Source organism: Phyllostomus hastatus, unplaced genomic scaffold (genome assembly GCF_019186645.2).
Source record: "Phyllostomus hastatus isolate PE091 unplaced genomic scaffold, TTU_PhHast_1.1 phas_scaffold_1066, whole genome shotgun sequence".
Lineage (NCBI taxonomy): Eukaryota > Metazoa > Chordata > Mammalia > Chiroptera > Phyllostomidae > Phyllostomus > Phyllostomus hastatus.
The window spans coordinates 3,370,969-3,391,164 of NW_025334004.1; the positions used below are offsets into that span (position 1 = coordinate 3,370,969).

At 38.7% G+C, this 20,196-nt stretch overlaps 1 protein-coding gene across 1 annotated transcript in view; it reads right to left on the reverse strand.

The window, feature by feature from the left end:
• Positions 1 to 20,196, reverse strand: part of RNLS (renalase, FAD dependent amine oxidase) — a 252,989-nt gene that overhangs the window by 39,802 nt on the left and 192,991 nt on the right. Inside the window, exon 5 of the mRNA XM_045854200.1 lies at positions 19,235 to 19,408. Within this exon, the coding sequence (XP_045710156.1) occupies positions 19,235 to 19,408 (174 nt within the window). The remainder of the gene's footprint in view (positions 1 to 19,234; positions 19,409 to 20,196) is intronic.

The following is a 20,196-nucleotide window of genomic DNA, read 5'->3' on the forward strand; positions in this document are numbered from 1 at the left end:
CCCCTCCACCCTCCCTGCCCCTCCTACCCCCACCTCCCATCCTCGATCATAGCCCCTTTGGCTTTGTCTATGTGTCCTTAACACATGTTCCTTGACATTCTAATTGTCTATTTACTTGTCTGTTTTGCCTCTAGATGGAAAGCTACTTCAACTTACTTGTTTTACATTTCTAACACCTACCTCAGAAACTAGCATGTGGTAAGCAATCAATTTTTGTTCAAAACATGGATGAATAGATGAATGAATGAATGAAGTAACAGCTATTCACCTCCTATTATGGCAGATGAGGACTTAGGTCTTCCACATCACCCTTCTCCTCACTCCAACTCATCTCTCCAACCAGCATCTCAACAGTTTTTGGTAAAATTATTCATCAGAGTTTACATTATAATAATGTATAGTAATGCTTCTGAGCAACCAAATAGTCCTTTGTAACCATACATCCTGTTTTGTTCAACCCTTCATTTTTCCTAGAGTTGATAATTAGCTCATCTTTTCATTTTGCTTGATTCTTGATGTACCTCTAACACTCTAACATATTTTTTCCAAAATGCTTGAACACCTCTGTTATCTATCAACTTATAACTTTTTGCACACACTCAAACACATCAGTTCCATTCTCCTCCGTCCCTGAGACCTTTCTCTCAGAGGACTGCATGCTGTCTGTGTGCACCTAGAGCCTGGGTAGGCAGGGTAAGCGCTCCGCCATCTAGTGAATGAATAGGATGTGGACAGCTCTACCGGGCAAAACAACAGCACATTTAGAATCTGACAGTATTGAATGCTTACAAATAGACAATTATAGCTGTGGTTCTATATGTGACCCTAGGGAATTTCCTCCATCACTGAATTGGAAATACTAGCTTTAAAAAACACTAACACACCTAATAGTTTCTTCTACTCTTTTGGTCTTTTACTTGTTTATTTTAGGCCTGTAGGCACCAACATATCTGTGGACGTATGCATTAGCCATTTTAAATACAGGACAGGAAGGGAAGTTTTCAAGCTGACGCACGTGTATATTTGTAATCCTTGTTATCCCAGGCTATATATGTTTGGATTTCTAATGTTTAATAAGACATACATACATCCTCTAAACAATTCTGTATAAGCTAACCATTCTGATAGACATTTAGTTAAATATAAACAAGTGTGTAAAACCCCACATGATGAATTGAAAATAAAATGAGAACCCCCCTTAAACTTCATACTTCCAATTTCAGATGTTTCCCCATAGCTCCAGTATAAGTAAATGTATACAAATTCAGGAAATAATCTTCTAGTAAACAACGGAAAATTGTTCACAGAAGAGTATGCTCTGCCTTCTCTAGCCAACTGAGAAAGTAAGTGATAATATTTACCAGTAATCCAAGATATTTAAATAATAAACAACATATTACCTATTTCCGCCATACCTGTGAATGCTGGAGTGGATACTAGACACTTTGAGGTGGGTTCAAGAGTGAGAACAGGGGCTGGGCTGGACTACGGGAGAGAATTTTCTACTGATTAGAGGAGCTAGGAGTAGACATAAGAATTAAGGTGCTGAGTCAAATCTTCAAAGTGGACAAGATTTCATAATAGACAAGGTGATCAGTGGAAAGGGCTGACATTAGGGATAAGAAATAACCAGTAGAGTTGGGCCTGAGGGATGGGCAAGAAGTACTCCTAGTACTGGGAGAAAAAATACACATTGCCTACACAAATTCACTTTAATTTTTTTTAATTTTTTGTACTGGATTGGCTTTGAGTCATGAAGAGGATCAAACTGGTTCACAAATGGTAATCTTCTACCTGGTAATCCACTTAATAGATTCAAGAAACTTAGTACCCCTTGAAGAAAATGTATGGGATAGCATAGTTAAATATTGACCTCCGGGCTAGTTAATGAGGATCGCATGAGTGAATGTATATGGTCATCACCTGTTCAGCATCCACTGGCTCTTTTGTGGCAACAGCACCCAAATTTTGTTTTAGGGAATTACCCCTCCCCTGCTTTCAGCCTTGATACATGTAGCCTAGCCTAAACTGGTCAGTTATCCATTCCTACTGGTCATAGTGAATGGTTCAGCAGTGGACTCAAGCCAGGCCAATCAGATCAATGAGATTAAATTCCAGGACTAGTGTTAAGGTTTGGGGGAAACAAGGTTTGGGGAAAGACTCCTAAGTCTTACTTCATTACATGGGATCTTAGCTAATGCTTTCCTCCATCCCCCATTCTCAGGACTTGAGACTTCTTTGATTTTCCAATCACATTTAACTATTTAATTGGAAATTCTGATATTTTCAAATCTAACCATTTTAGAGGAAGTCATTTCTTGATGGGTTTCCACTGCAGCAAACCAAGGAGACAAGAATTCCAAACCATGGCAAAGATAAACCCTTGCAGATCAACAGAATTCCTGTTACAGGAAGTTCTGTGTCATGGAAGTTTTCCTCTTGGCCAAGAACTCATGTTTGAGTCCAACCCTCTCCGTCATTCCTCCTTTTACAAACGTGCAGGACACAGATCGGGTTTTGTGAGACAGATCCCTCCAGGAGAGTCCCTTCAGGAAAGCTGTAGCAATAAGGAAGACACCCTCAGGTGACTGATTTCTAATTAGAGCATTGTTTCTACCTTCTTTGATGGAGCAGATATGGCCTCAGAGTTTATTACTGTCCCTTTAAAAAAGGCACATTTTTATATTCTTATCAGTATAACTCAAGGATTGTTAATGATCTGTCTAGGATTACTGATCAGATGAAAAGGCAATGTCTCATGGAAATATCAATACTTAATTCAATTCCACAAACATTCTATTGAATAGACTTTAAAATATATATCTTCAAAAGTTTTCATAAATAAAGTAAGGAAAAAAGAGAACATCAGATTAAACATTGTTGAACTTTTGCTTATAAAGAATTTTAACTTTATATTATTGTCCTGGAATATGTTTTATTATCCCCTGTAGAATGGAAGCACCAGGAGGCCTGTCTTATTCACCTGAGCATCTAGAACAATGCCTGGCCAATAGTTGGAGTTCAATAAACATTCATTGAAAGTGTGACTGATGAATAACTTATGTAGATATAATTTTTGGAGCAAAGAGAACATAGGTTCTTTTCCTTGTAAAGATTGTTCCCTTACAGTCAGTTTTTGGATTCTGATCCTTCACTTTAAAAAGAAATATACCATAGAATGCTTTTAAAATGACCCAAACTTATAAGTATATTGAAAAATCATGGTCATAACATGAAATTGTTTTTGAAATGAGCATTTTTCTCTACATTAAATCTTTGTAGAAAGTGTCTGTGGGAAACATGACAGTAAGAGATTAAGGATTACTAACAAGTATAATATTACCATAAATGAGCACATTAAAAATTCAAGAAAGGCTTTATAACATTGGTAAAATACATAATTTATAGTATACCAATCTATGGGGTTTATAGTATCTTCATACAGCCAATTTTGCTTAATATTATATATTTGAAATATTTTTTTACATTCTCTGGCAGAGATAGTTCATTTTCACCATAGTCCATGTGCTCCCTGACAATTCCCAGCCCATTTGGTAGTTAAGCTGGGGCCATGTAACTAGTTTTGGTCAGCGGGCTACGAGGGGAAGTGAAGCGTGTCACATCCAGTCCAAGGCTGTTAAAGCTGTTGTGCTTCCTCCATGTCTTTCTCACTTGCACTCTGACATCTGGGGCTTGGGTTCCAGAAGGCAGAGCTACCCAACCTGCATGCAACTCTGTGTAGCCCCAATATATCAACCACAGTTCCTTTAAGTTTTAAGCCTATGCCTATTACCTACCCTGATCTGTACATATTCTTTATTTGGAGAGTAAACTTTTCAAATGGTGTACCCTGGAAATAAATGGATTTAAAAGCATCTCATGTTTCCGATCAGAAATCCCCAAATTATCTTGTTTTCCTCATCAAATTTTTTATTAAGTCTCATTAATTTTTTAAAATTAATGAACATTTAATTGAGAAGTTACCATATGTTAAGCACTATGCCAGGTGCTAGAGATACAAAGATGAGTGAAGTAAATTTAGTGTTTCCATTCATGGACCTTACAACTTGAAGATGAAACAGGCTTTAAATAAATAATCCCATGAATAAAGGCATAGTTACTGAAAATTAAAATAAGTGGTGCTATAAGAGTACAATAGGAAAGCATAATTAAATTAGAAATCTAGGAATGGCCTCCTCCATGGAAGTAACATTTAAATTGAGACAGTCTAGGCAGAGAGAACAGAATGGACAACGTTTTTGAGTGGGAGAAAGCATGGCCGGAGTGAGAGGTATGACGGGAAAGTGAAGCAAGCTAAGAAGTGAGGAGTTAGTGAGACTGGCATGTGCCAGATCAGCGGTTGGCAAACTAAGGTCCTTGGGCCAAATCTAGCCTGCCACTTGTGTTTGTGAATAAAGTTTTACTGGGACATAGTCATGCCTCTTCCTTCATGTAATGTCTGTAACTTCTGTTACATTAGTAGAGTTGTGTAGTTGGAATGGAGATGGTAGATATATATAGCTCACAAAATCTAAACTATTCACAATGTGGCCTTTATAGAAAAAGTCTGTGACAGTTTGTACTAGGTCTCTCAGGACCTTGTAGGTCATAATAAAGATTTGAGACTTAATTCTGTGTGCAAAGTGAAGACATTAAAGGGTTTTGAATGGGAAAGTGCGTGGCACAAACAGATATGTTTTGCTATGTGAAGGATGAACTGAAAAGAGGCAAGTATGGGAGGCCGGTTAAAATAAGACCATGACTTGGTTGTGACAGTGGTGATAAAAACAAGTGAATACATTGCCTATTTTGCAAGCAAGATCAGTATGACTTGGTTACAGATTGGTTGTTGGGGTGAATGGTGGCAGGGGTGGGGGCAGAGAAACAAAGAATGATTCCTGATTTTTGGCATAAGGAGACAGGAGATTGGTGGCTCCATTTCAGAAACAGAGAAGACTGGAGGAGAAACATATTTTGAATTTGGAAGGCAGGTAATTGAGAGCCAGTGTTTACATATAAAGTTTGATTTTAACATATATAACTGTTTAAAGAAAAGAATAAAACAACTCTGATGAGCATTTTCTGAATTCTACTTACTACCCAGGGCTAGAATGATTTTTCTTCCATGTTCCTTGCCCTAACGCCTTTAAAAATTCCATAGATTCTACCCATTTAAAGAAAGCAGCCACATTTAGTGGGATTGCACACAGTTTGGGATCTGTTTGGGAGAAGCTTTTTCTTTGGCCAAGACCTCCCAAGTTTTATGAAAACATCTATTTATCCTGAGACGCAAGGAGATTTTCAGCCTGTTGCAGCTTTTATTGGCACTGCCAAAAGGAAAAACGGAAGGGTTTCGATAGTCTTTTAATTGGGCCCTACCCAGGTCCTTAGAGCAGAGGATTTGTCCTAACTCGCACTTCAAGTTCCAGCCCTGACTGGAGTTCTTCCATAGTGTGTAAGAAAGCTCTGGTTTTCTGTGACAACAGTCCACTAAAATGCCCCCCTTTCCAAATACTCATCAGCAAGAAGCAGCCATCCCTTATTATACATCGTTATTTCGGCCTACTCAGCAAAGTGCCCTATATGAAATTTTGTGTGTTAAGCGGTATTATGATTGGACTATTCCCGAATTGGGCAAAATTTTCTCCTTGAGCCAGCATACTGGTTTGCCTCTAAGGCTATCACTCTATCACTGTAGTTGCGTAATTATGTTCTACTTTAGATTTGTAACTGTTCAAAAGAATTCCATGAACAGATGAAATTTATCTCTGGGCTGGAAGATTTGATCTAAAGCTTTGCTCTCATTCTTTTGGTGTATTGAAGAGACGTTTTTGCCTTGACATTATAAAATGTTGAATTTGAGAGACCGAGACTGATCAGATAATGAAGTTTTTATTTATGAAAATGTCAAAATATTTCTGGCCCTTTTCATAGAGGAAACTTACTGGTTTACTGTGGACATTCTTATCTACTTTACTAATAAGGCTAGTGAAATTATTTTTCCTGTTAAATTTTGACAGAACAAAAACACCCAAGATTGAGTCTGAGCAATCTGGTGAAAAAGTTTAAATCAAAGGGGCTATAATCTTTATAATGTTAGCTACTCTAAGAAACTATTATTATGATTAAAGATAGTGGAAAAGGCATTTTACTTTTAATAAAAAAGAGTGGATTAGGTTCAACTGCGTTCGGGTTTCTGAGATGCATTTTCAGCTTCTATTAAATAATGTAAGGCTATAACAACAACAACAAAGAATTCACTAGGTATATTATATAATAGAAATCTAATTCAGTGAGGAAAACTGCATTTTAAATTCATGGATGCTTCATTCTTACAAACATGAACTTGGAATATTTCATACTGAAGAATTCCCCTAGTCTCACAGATCAGTTATAAATATTAATGGAATTGCACTATTCTTTTCAGATCCTAATGTTTAATATTCATTCATATTATGCAGGGAATTCAATGTCCTGTACAATATATGTGGATCCTTCTCATTATCTAAATGAACACATATAAGAAGTCTGTAGGTGCAATGATCTTTAAAAACATCAGGCCCCATGTATCTTAAGGGACATATCAAAGCCTTCTCAACTCACTTAATAACAAGAAAAACATTGGTAATAAACCAAAGGGCCCTTTAAGCTAAATGGACTCAATTACATCACATCTGGGCAAAATGATAGATTGGTGACTCTGGACAGAATTAAAAATTCTAACTGATATAAAGTATTTATAAAACATGATGAAGTGATTTCCTGTGGTGAGATTCTGTAGTGAGACTCTGAAGCCTGTTCTTGAATCAGTCTCAGCCCTTTGATTTCATGATGACTCATCTCAGAGTGCCTAATTCTTCTCAGAATGGCTACCGTGTGAATTTTGGGGGAATTATTCTTATTCAAAAAGTGATTTGAGATTGTGTAAAAAGAAAGGATGGCATCTAACCTAATGTCCTCTGAATCTAACAGCTTATTCAGGCAATGAGATATTGTTTAGCCACCCTAATGTATAAGTGTTATTATTTTTCACAAAAGATAATATAACTAAACTTCCACTATTGGCAATTGTCTTCCCTATTCTCTTTCTCAAAATGAAAAAAAGTATATATAACTAATAGGATGAAAGTATAGAATAATTTATATGTGCCTACTATGTGCCAAACATAGTACTAGAGATTTTGGATATACTGTATTCAATCCTTATAACATTTCTGGGAGACTTTATTAACATTATACTTATAGTAGAGATTAGTGAAGCTTAGAGTGATTAATAAACTTAATCAGGGACTGCTGGCCAAGATGGAGGCATAGGTAGATAGACTTTGCCTCCTTGCACAACCAAAAGAAGGACAACAACAAATTTAGAAACAAAAAATAACCAGAACTGCCAGAAAATTGAACTGTAGGGAGTTCTGACAACCAAGGAGTAAAAGAAGAAACATTCACCCAGACTGGTAGGAGGGGCAGAGTCTGGCAGCAGGGCTGGAGAGGTCATGGCAAGGCAGCAGCTGGAGGATGGGGTGGGTGAAGTGGTAGCTGGGAGACTGGGCAAGGTGGCAGCTGGTAGAGCAGGTGGTCCCACACTTGTGTGCGGATAAACCAGGAGAAACAACTGGGGAGTGAGACAGTCAGTGTAACCCATGGTCCAGTACAGGGCAATAAAGTCTCAAAACCTCTGACTGAAACACTTGTGGGAGTTGAAGCGGTGAGAGAAACTCCCACCCTCACAGGAGAGTTCATTGGAGAGACCCACAGTGTCCTAAAACGTACACAAGCCCACCCACCCAGGAATCAGCACCAGAAGGGCCCAGTTTGCTTGTGGGTAGCAGGGGAAGTAACTGAAAGCTGGCTGAGAGCTGAGCAAGTGGCATTATTCCCTCTGGGACCCCTCCCAACATGAGTTGTCTCACTCTGGCATATACCTAAGGTTCTGCCCCTTACTACATAATGGGCACCCTGAGATAAAAAAAAATATGGCCCAAATGAAAGAACAGATCAAAGCTCCAGAAAAAATACAGCTAACTAATGAAGAGATAGCCAACATATCAGATGCAGAGTTCAAAACACTGGTCATCAGGATGCTCACAGAAATGGTTGAGCATGGTCACAAAATAGAGGAAAAAGTGAAGGCTATGAAACATGAAATAAAAAAAAAGTACAGGGAACCAACAGTGAAGGGAAGAAAACTGGGACTCAAATCAACCATTTGGAAGAAGGAAGAAAGAAACATTCAACCAGAACAGAATGAAGAAACAAGAATTCGGCCCTGGCTGGTGTAGCTCAGTGGATTGAGCGCGGGATGCGCACCAAAGTGTCGCAGGTTTGATTCCCAGTCAGGGTACATGCCTGGGTTGCAGGCCATGAACCCCAGCAACCACACATTGATGTTTCTCTCTCTCTCTCTCTCTCTCTCTCTCTCTCTCTCTCTCCCTCCCGTCCCTTTCTGAAAAATAAATAAATAAAATTCTTAAAAAAAAAAAAGGAAACAAGAATTCAAAAAAATGAGGAAAGGCTTAGGAACTTTTGGGACAATTTTAAATGTTCCAACAACCAAATCGTAGGGGTGCCAGAAGGAAAAGAGGAAGAGCAAGAAAACTTATTTGAATAAATAATGAAGAAAAACTTCTCCAATCTGGCAAAGGAAATACACTTCCAGGGAGTCCAGGAAGCTCAGAGAGTCCTAAAAATGTTGGACCCAAGGAAGAACACACAGAGACACATCATAATTACATTTCCCAAGATTAAAGATGAGGAGAGAATCTTAAAAGCAGCAAAGAAAAGAAGATAGTTACCTATAAAGGAGTTTCTGTAAGACTATCAGCTGATTTCTCAAAAGAAGCCTTGTAGGCAAGAAGGGTCTGGAAAGAAGTATTCAAAGTGATGATAGCCAAAGACCTACATCCAAGATTACAAAGCTATCATTTAGAATGAAAAAGCAGATAAAGTGCTTCTCAGATAAGCTCACGTTAAAGGAGTTCATCATCACCAAGTCCTTATTACATGAATGTTAAAAGGATTTATCTAAAAGAAAAGAAGATACAAATACAAACAGTAAAATGACAACAAACTCACAACTATCAATAACCAAAACTAAAAAAACAAAAACAAAAACAAAAATGAACTAAGCAAACAACTAGAACAGGAACAGATTCACAGAAATAGAGATCACATGGAGAGTTATTAGTGGTGAAGGGGAGTGTGGAGAATGGGGGAAAATGTACAGGGAATAAGAAGCATAAATGGTAGGTACAAAATAGACAAGGGGAGGGTAAGAATAGTATGGGAAATGGAGAAGCCAAAGAACTTACACGTACGATCTATGGCCATAAACTAAGGTTGGGGAATGCTGGTGGGGAGGGTACAGGGCAGAGGGGAATAAAGGGGATGGAAAAATGGGACAACTGTAACAGCATAATCAATAACATATATAAAAATAAAATAAAATTAAATTAAAAAAGAAACTTAATCATGATTATAGAGCTATTAAGTTGAATCACATGAAAATGCTGGTATTCAACCATTTTTAATTTACAAAGATAGTGATATGACATGGTTCAATCTAATCCTAAGTGTTGAGTTATAATTTGAAACTAGGTTTGTTACTGCAAAATATTCACAGAACCATGCTGGATAAAACTGGTTATTTTTGACCATTCATGATAAATACCAAGTTGTGAATTATGCAATAGAGAATCCATCACTCACCAAACCTTGGTTAATATGAACTATCATTTATGGCAAGATTCTTATGCAAAATGTAATTTCACTTTAATATCATTGCAATATAAAAAAGAGAGAACTGCTACACCGTTTCAAAGAAATGGAACATTTGCAGAACTCACCACATATTTTCTAAGTTACATATCTCAGCTGGAGCACAACTGTTCTTTAACTAACTATTAAAAAGGAATATCTTTCACAAAGAGAACAGTGGGATCCTTTGAAGTGTAACCTTGGAAATCAAGGTCTGTGTTACAGGGCATCATTCAAAGCAGATGTATCATCCCTGGACACAATGGTAAAATTGTTACTGAGAATATCTGTACCTCTCTGGGAAGAGGGCTCCATAAAACTTCCAGATCTTAATTGATAATACCTCTAATCCTATATAAAGAATTGATATGCCCAGTTTGCAAGTATCTCTCCAAAATAGGCTTCTAATCTTTCTAATTGCCAAGACTCACATGTGGTCTTCAATGGCTTCTAGATTCAGCAATTAGAGAGCTAACTTGTTCTATGTGATTTTAAGGGCAGTGGGAACAGATACCTAGATTGTCTTAGGGATGAGCAATTTGATGACAGTCATTACCTTTTCTTGCCTGCTCAGTGGGTGACCAGTACTGAAGTATTAATTATCAATGTTATTTCAGGACCTGGGAAGGGCTTCTCAGAGCAGCAGAAGGGACAACTGGCTGAGCAAATATTTATTAAGCACCGATGCCTACTCCTATTAAGCCTGATGTTAGTGTCTATCTTTTATTTTCAATCTTGATCAAGATCAGAGAAATCAAGAGATAGGCAGCATGTCTGATGGATAGTGGCATGTATTCCCACTAAAGGAGAGAACTTCTAATTCTGGAGAAAGCAGTAGACACTGCAAGCAGGGCATATCAATTCTTTAGCTCATGAGACATTTAGATTGATCCGAGGAGGAACTCTTGACAGTGAAGAAAATGGTGGAATCATTTCTGAAGGAGCTCTGGGCAAAGGAAAGTTCCCACCTCTTTGGGATAGTGTTGTCATGGTCCCAGATTAAAAAGGACCAGAATAAAGACTTGTCAAGCTCTCCTCCGGCTCAGCAAGTCTTGACTGTCTCCCAGGACCTGAGGCTCACAAGCTGTCTGAGAGTTACACAAGTTTACAAGACTGTTCTCAACTTGCAAAGGTTTTGAGATGCCTCCAGATTGATGAAAACCAGGCACTTCCTGGGAAGCAGAGCAGAGCACATCATTCTGAGCTCTGGCTCCCAATCCAAGGTGTTGACAGCTTTACTTCAGACCTCAGTAAAGACTTGACTTCAAGATCCTTTGAAACAGTTCAGTTCCACAGAGAGAGCCTTTTGCCAATCTCCAGCTCTCAACAGATTGACATGGTTGTGGGTATTATGGACACATCAAGTTGAGCTTGCTTTATTTGAGGTCCAGAGGATGAGGAGTTCTGTCTTAATTCTAAATAAGGTTCTCAAACAGATGTGAGGTTTGCCACATAAACAGCAAACTCAAAATTTCTGTGCAGGGGCTAACCTAAAGAAACCATAAAGTCCCAGCCCTGGCTGGCATGGCTCAGTGGATTGAGTGCTGGCCTGCAAACCAAAGGGTCCAGGTTTGATTCCTGGTCAGGGTACACACTTGGGTTGTGGGCCAGATCACTTGGGTTGTGGGCCAGTAAAAAGGTGCATGAGATACAACCACACATTGATGTTTCTCTCCCTCTCTTTCTCTCTCCCTTCCCCTCTCTCTAAGCATAAATAAATAAAATTAAAAAAAAAAGAAACTGTAAAGTTCTTATCTCATTTTATCCTAGATATTCCAGAAAGTACCTGCACTATCTTGACTACCTAACAACTCCCCAGTAAAGAGCAGCCAGGGATTTAAAGCAGTTGTTCAATCCAGGACTACGTCGAGGTTGTAGGGGGTTGCAAAAGGGGGTTGCAAAGGAAACTGAACAGCCAAAGTTACAAATCTACCATTGTCCCTACACCATTGTCCCTCAGGTCAAGCCACAGCCTCTCATCATCTTCTTTTCTCTTTTTTCCTTCCCATTCTCTGCTCCCGCCCTACCCATTTTTTCAGGATGTCTGAAATGTTCTCAATTTGGCAAAGCAATTTAGTTCTCCTCACTCCTACTTCCAAGCTGGCATTTTATCTCTTCTGGGTCCTCAGCAGGTAAAAGAACCATCTCTTAAAAAGGACTGAATTATGGATAGCAAATATTGGATGGTATCACATCTAATACAGCATTTTCTTTATTAGACAATAGCTGCACACCTAGTTAACATGATGTTTGTTAACGGAGAGGTCAGAGGGACTGTGGCAACTTCCGCCTGTGAATGTCTGCCGATTCTACTCTTCTCGCTATACATGGCCTTACTCACCTGCTCACAAAACCAACAGAGTTCATCCTTGCTGTTTCCTTTCTAAATTGGCAGCAGTGATGGCAGCCTCTGTCAGTTTTTCTGTTGCTCTTGTCTATGACCTGAAAATTTAGATCACAGTCATCTGATTCTCATTCCTCCCTTACCTTCCACTAATAGTGGGTAAAAAAGACATCCAGTCATCGACACATCTGAGTTTTGTGTGCTGGACCAAGTCTTGGCCAACGCAAAGGTCTTTTGTAAATCTCAGCCTGACAGCCACAAGCCAGAACCAATACCACAAGTGAAACCATCACTCTCAGAGGGCAGGGTGGCAGGACACAAAGGTGGAATGCTGACACAAAAAGGGACTTAGAGTATTTAATGTTTAAGACTCACTTCTTAGTGTGAGTGCTATATAAATCTGTAGTTTGGAGCTGCTTTTAGTTACAGAAATGCCAGGCAGCTGTGGACTCCAGGCTCTTTAACCTTTTGTTCACTACTTCTTGAACTTTTCATGACCTATGTGCATCTATGGAACTTTTCAGCAGCCCTGGACAAAGTTCAATAATGGGTCATACTGAAGTTTCTGATTTATTCATGTATTTAAGTATTCCATAGCCCCAATCTTTTATTTCTTCACCAAAAAAAAAAGAAAGAAATTTATTGGGTTCATGTTGACAAAAAGTCTTATGAGTTCTTTTAAAAGCTCATGATATTATTACGAGGCAACATGACTCTTCTGTGTTTTGATTGTAAATATGAGTTAATGTTCTATACATTGTATATATCAGTGCATCCATTTATATTTATGAGGACTCTTGATTCCAAGTCAGTGGTTCAGCAGAGCCTCATATATCTATGTCCTTCAGAATTCTCACTTGAGCAGACTTCATGAAACCTTGTGTTATGAGGGCGGGGACTACAGAATCCTCAGTTCTTAGCACAGAGCCTGGCACACAGAGGCAGTCAATACATATTTGTAAATAATTAATTGTTCTACTGAATAAGCTGAGAATTCAAAACATATAAGGCAAATACTTGTAAATTCAATTTCTCTGAAAGAAACTTCTGTAAGATATATTTTTCCCAGTAATACATTCCATAGAATATTTTTAAAGCTTTTTTTTGATGTTATATATTTAGCTGCTTTTCCACTTTCCCCCCATCTCTGGCATTGATTTTCATACTGAGTTAGCTTGCTTGACAAGTGGGAGGACAAGTGCTGTCTTGGATGTGAATCTTTCCCATTGAGGATGGCTTCATAGGGAAACCAGAGGCGGGGAGGGACTGCTGTTTGCTTTTACTTTGTGTGCAAATGTTCTCCCTACATTCATTTTCTGAGTTATTTTATTTTCTAAGGAAAACCCATTTTTGTTTTTAGAAGTGGCAAATATTATGTGAAATAAGGTTCGTTTATTTTATAATGTGTGATTTTAATTTAAATGACAGCAAATGGGTATTTATTTTATATATGACATATGCATATGTATATTTACATATATTTTATATATACATTCATTCCAAATAAAGGGTGGGGGTAGGACAGTGTTAGTGACAAAAAGAGATGACTCTTTCTGGTCTAGTTAGATACCAATGTCAATAAAATACAGTGGAGTTACAGTATGTGAACATTTATATTATATGGATTTACCTAGCCACACTTAGCATCCTGCCCCAGGTAGTGAGAAAAAATAGTTTCAGTGCAAGGCAGTTAGATTTTACATTAAGAAATGTCATTACTGGAGCCTCCCATAATTTAAAACCAGCATAATCGAAGATGAATTTTCCATAAAACTGGCACAGGAATGCAGGCGTTTCTTTGCTGTCTGAAGTGGCACCACCACGGGCTGTAGCAAAAACATGGTTTCCCACTGACCCAACCCTCCAGCTTCAAAACTGGGTGACTGTTACTATTAAGCAAACTTCTGTGTTTCTCTTATCTCAAATGTTGCCAATCATCTGAGAATTTATTAACACTTTTATGCTACACTATTTCAAATTTGCATAACTCTGATTTTATAAATTGCTACTGCATTGGGTAGCCTTAGTGCTTTCACCCACCAACCCACTCCATTTGTACAGAGAATTTAATCTGTGAGGAAATACGACTGCTATTTTTTTCTTTCCAGTGTGCCTTTCATAGTAGAAAATATCACTCTGCCCTATAAAAGAAAACCAAGCATTTCATCTAGCCTTATCCAAAGAAACTGAAGTCTATTGAATGCTGGAAAAATACTGAATTTACTGCAAGTTACATCACTTTCCAAAATGTCATGTCGTTTTAAGGGATTTTCAAAGACAATTTTGAATATACGTGGTTCTTTATGTGCCAAATTTAGAACTCTACCTCCCACATAAGATGTGACTGACTTGAAGATAATAGGCATTATTTGTTGCCAACCTGGCATTAACTACTTTGTTCTTTCTCTCTAACAAATCCTTATTTTGTTCAGGTATCTACTCCTCATATGACTAAAGAGAAAATTATCCTAATACCCTTCGCAGGAATAAATCTTAATTTTCCTAGGCTCATCACGACAGTCAGCCCCCTTGCCAGCGGTTTGTTTGAGACTGGTTGGTCGAATAACCCAATTCTGACCTATGAGATTCAAGATGAGGCCAGTTGAGGAGTTTCTGGAAATATTTCCTTGATTTTTAGGCAGGGACGGAGACAGGGAAGAGGAACTATTGTTCCTCTTCTTCCTAAGCATGTTGTTGGGTCTAGCTGGGACCCCAACAGTCACTGCCATCTCTCTACCAGTCCTCTTAAGATGTCAACATCAAAAGTGGAAGGCAGCACAGGGGGATGAATCCTAGGTCTTTGAAGATATTGCTCAGTTCTTGAATCAATGAATTCTGAAGTCTCTTTTCTTCTTCTTAGATAATATATCAGTAAGCTTGGGCTGTCATAACAAAATACCATCGACTGGCTGGCTTAAACACCAGAAATTTATTTCTCTCAGGTCTAGAAGTTGGGAAGTCTGAGATCAAGATACTCACTGATTTGGTTCATGGTAAAGACTCTCTTTCTGGTTTGCAGATAGCTCACCTTCTCACCTTCATAACTCTCCTCATTTGGCCTTTCTTCGGTGTGTGCGCCAGAGTGGAGAGGGACCTTTCTCTCTTCCTTGATTTATATGGCCACCAATCCTATTGGATTGAGAGCCCACCCCTATGACCTCAGTTAGCCTTAGTTACTTCCTAAACGTCCTCTCTCCAAATATAATCACATTGGGGCTTAGAGCTTCAACATATGAATTTTGGGAGAATGCTATTCAGTTTATATCAGGTAATCAAATAAATGTCCTTATGTTGTTTAAGGAAGCTTAAATTGTTTCTTTTTCTACTATACATTACTAAATACATCCTTACAGATATCAGGTCTTATGAAGCAATACACAAAGGATAATATCTAAATCATGACATATAACATGAGAGGATCAAGGGCTATTTTCCTTCCTTAGAACAAAGCAGTTGTAGAGTTAAAGATGGTTAGTCCATTTCTGGTCAAGGTAGCAGCGTAAGTAAACACTGCTTGCCTCCTCACACAACCACATCAAAATTACAACTAAAATATAGAACAACCATCACTCAGAACTGTCAGAAATCTAGTTGAATGGAAGTCTGACAACTACAGAATTAAAGAAACCACATCCATCCAGACTGGTAAGAGGGGCAGAGACATGGAATGGGCTGGTCTTGCATCCATGTGTGATGATTAAAAGTTTGGGAGGGATATCTCAGGAGTGAGGAGTCCCAGCCCCACACCAGGCCCCCTAGCCCAGGGATGTATTAACAAAATACATCCCCATAACTTCTGGCTGCAAAAAGCAGTAGGGATCAAGTCAGTAGAAGAAACTTCTGGAGTCCCCAGCAGTTCCTCTTAAAGAACCCACACAAAGACTTACTCAGACTCACTCCTTCTGAGCTCCAGCACTGGAGTGGCAACTTGAAAGGAACTAGTGGCACACAGGGAGAAACTGAAATGTCTGATATCAAGGCAGGAACTATGGACAGTTTTTCTGAGACAGAAGAGCAGGCAGAGGCCAATGTCCCTTTTCTGAGCCCTCCCTTGACAGAGCCACAGAGCTGGTAAGTGGGGGCCATATCTAAGACTCTATCAACTCCGCTAACACTGTCTGCCCCACCCTGGGGGTCCCTTGAGATTTTTTCCCACCCAACTTATGGGTCTACCCAAGTTGTTAACTGTGACTTTTCCATATGAGTGGCTGGTCTTGGCTCATGCTTCACAACTTCCTAAATCCTATCAATAAGCAATAGCAAAGTGGCCCCAGACCTGGCACCAGCAGCAACCAGCCCAGATTCACAGCTTGGCTTCACCTGGGAATTTCCCAGACCAGCACATGTATTTAAGATTGCTTTATAGCTTATGCAGGGTGGCCATGGGAAAAACAGGTTGGGGCTGACCTTGGCCTGCTCCACCCAAGAAACTGTAGAGCCTGCACAACTGGTGGATAGCTACAGACCATGTTGGAGCACCACCACCCTACTCCTGCACAGCCAATCCTCCATGGAGGGTGCAGGTTGGTGGTCAGTAGTCACAGCCAGTCCTTGTACCTGATTGGCTAGGGTAAATCCCTCCCATTGATCTGCCAACACCAGTCAAGGCTCAACTACAAGAGGAGGGTGTATTCAGCCTACACAAAAGAGCATGACTCAAGTACCCAGCTTGGGTGATAGGGGAGGCTGTGACACTGGATCCTACAGGACACCTATTATATTAGGCCATGCTACAAGACACAGAGTCATATCACCTCTATCTAATACATAGAAACAAACACAGGAGGTTGCCAAAATGAAGAAACAAAGAAACATGGCCCAAATGAAAGAACAGATCAAAATTCCAGAAAAAGAACCAAAGGAAATGGAGATAAGCAATCTATCAGATACAGAATTCAAAACACTGATTATAAGGATACTCAAGGCACTTCATAAAGACCTCAACAGCATAAAAAAGATCCAGACAGAAATGAAGGATAGACTAATTGAAATAAATAACAATTTACAGGGAAACAACAGTAGAGTGGATGAAGGTGAAAGTCACATCAATGATTTGGAAGATAAGGAAGCAAAAAACAACCAGTCAGTATAACAAGAAGAAAAAAAGAAACCAAGGAAATGAGGATAGTATAGACAGACTCTGGGACAACTTCAGGAGGTCCAATATTTGAATGATAGGCATGCCAAAAGGAGAAGAGAAAGAGCAAGAGATTGGAAATCTATTTGAAAAAGTAATGAAAGAAAACTTCCCTACTTTGGTGAAGGAAATAGACATTCAAGTTTAGGAAGCACAGACAGTCCCAAGCAGGATAGATGCAAAGAGGCCCACTCTGAGACACATCATAATTAAAATGCCAAAGGTTAAGTTTAAAGAAAGAATCTTAAAAGCAGCAAGAGAAAAGCAATTATGTACAGGGGAGTTCCCATAAGACTGTTAGCTGATTTCTCAAAAGAAACTTTTCAGGCTAGGAGGGATTGGGAAGAAATATTCAAAGTCATCAAAAGCGGGGACCTACACCCAAGATTGCTCAACCTACCAAAGCTATCATTTAGAATAAAGGGCAGATAAGGAGCTTCCCAGACAAAAAACAAACAAACAACGCCCCCCCCAAAACTAAAGGAGTTCATGATCACCAACCCACTATTATATGAAATGTTAAAGGGACTTATTTAAGAGAAAGAAGAAGATCAAAACTATGAACAATAATATGGCAATAGATACATATCTATCAACAACTAAATCTAAAAAACAAGCTATGCAAACAAGAAGAACGGACAGAATCATGGATACGGAGAGCATTTTGATGGTTGCCAGATGGGAGGGGAGTGTGGAGTAATGGGTGAAGAGGTGAGGGGATTAAAAAGTACAAATAGGTAGTTACAGAATAGCCATAGAGATGTAAAGTACAATAAGTACAGTATAGGAAATGGAGTAGCCAAAGAACATGTACTTGAGACCCATGGACATGAACAATGGTGTGAGGATTGCCTGAGGGAGTGGGGGGTGCTTGGTGGAGAAGGGCAAGGGAAAGGAAATTGGGACAACTGTAATACCATAATCAATAAAATATAATTAAAAATAAAATAAAATAAAATTTAAAGAAATGATTAGTCCATTGTTGTTACAGGGCATTTCATGAACTGCTGATTGTACACATATGTGGTATCATGTTAATGTAAACAGTCCACCACTTAGGGAGTTTTAAGTTATAAAAGAAACATTTTTCTAAGATCATGTGCTTTGATATAAAAACATACTCCAGCCTGGTTCCACCACTGTAAAGTTCTGGCAAGCCAGAAGACAAGAGTTGATGATTATGTCAAGCAAGACTTCTAACTAATGGCTCAATGAAACCATCACTGTATCATAAAACACTGTAACAGTTGGAAATGGCAATCCCTTTCAAGAATTCTGTAATTTTAGATTATTACACTTTATTCCATAAAAAGCAGTAGCTCAGCGATCACCACAATGCTACAAACAAGAATGCACTTCACCTTTTTGCCTGAAATGAATCAGTTATGCTTATTCTTGCAATTCAAGTATAAGTTTTATAACTATCTTCAACACAAAGAATGGAGTGCAGATTTTATGGCATTCTAGTAAAGCTCGTATGAAACATTTTACCTATCATTAAGTTACATTGTATACAAAGTAATTTTACGTAGTCTCCCAGAAGAAAATAAGTAAAATGATATTAAAGTGAAGGATTTTCATAACAGCATAAAATTTACCTTTTTCTCCCCTAGCCTGGGAAGAAGAAACAAGAGCACACTTATCAAATTTTTTTAAAACACAAACTCAGCCAAGAAACAAATGATGAGAAATACATTTGCATGTAGATGAATCCATTTTAAAGCCATGGATCTTGGGCCATTTTGAAATCTTAAACCTTCCGACACCATTTTCATGAACTCAGTAATACAAACCATGTTGTGAATAATTTTTCTGAAAAACTGCTGGTTTCACTGTGTATTTTATTATTAGCCAAATAGGACATTAAATTTTATCCCCCGTGGCTTGGAGTTAAATGCTTGCTCTGTGCAGAATGGCAACACTCAATTAAACCGCATTTTTCATGATCTACACCCACCATTGTTACTGTATTTAAGGGAAATAATGAAGGCACTGACCTATATTGCGTTTCTTATTATCAATGGAGATGAAGCGTATGCAGGGATTACTGGTGATGTACTGCCCAGCCCAAGGGACATCAATCTTCGTGCCAGCTTCATAAAAGAGGCCCAGAGCGTAGCGAGAGGAGTAGCTCACCAACTCCAGTTGCTCCCTTTGGCATTCACTAATTACTGTGGAAGAAAAAGCACAGGGCATCAAACTTGCAAATATCATCTTTCCTTTTAGTACATCAAATACAAAAGTCCTTTAAACTAGTTCCAACAGCTTCCACCAATTCCATCTCACTTATAATGAATTTTGAAAGGTAATGTGAAATAGCATCAGCTTTTATTTCTTTCAGAATGATTACTGACCTTGGCACAATTATTTTTACCACGCTGAAGGTCCAAACTCTTTAGACTGGCATTCAAGGCTCTCAAAATTTGGCACCAAGTTGCTTTTCTAGCTTTGTATCCTAATTATTATCCTGGGACTGTCTGGCCACATTATAGATTCCATATACTGAGCACTTACTATGAATCCAAGTCTTTGCCAAACACCTGACACAAGGATTTCACTCTGTCCTCACAACTGCTCTGTAGGGTACAGTGTTTTTCCTATTTGACAGCCGGGGAGACCGATGCCCCATCTTTCAAGGACCTCTTAAATTCTTCCATGTCACATAGAGATTTGTTGGCTTGTCATCTTCCTGTCAATGGATTATAATAGTTCCTTAAGTACAGGGACCACACCTTAGTCATATTTGTTATAGACCTCCACCCTCCTCATTATAGGCACACCAAGGATTGAAGTATAAAAGTATAAAAAGGGAAACACAGACCTGCAAAGCTAGTTAAAATACAGGAGGTAAATAATTAACAAATGGAAAAAAGACTGGGAAACAAATTAGGTAGGTTTGGGTTCAAATCCTGATTCTGTCACTTACTTAATCATTCAGTTAGAGTGCTCTCGTCTATAA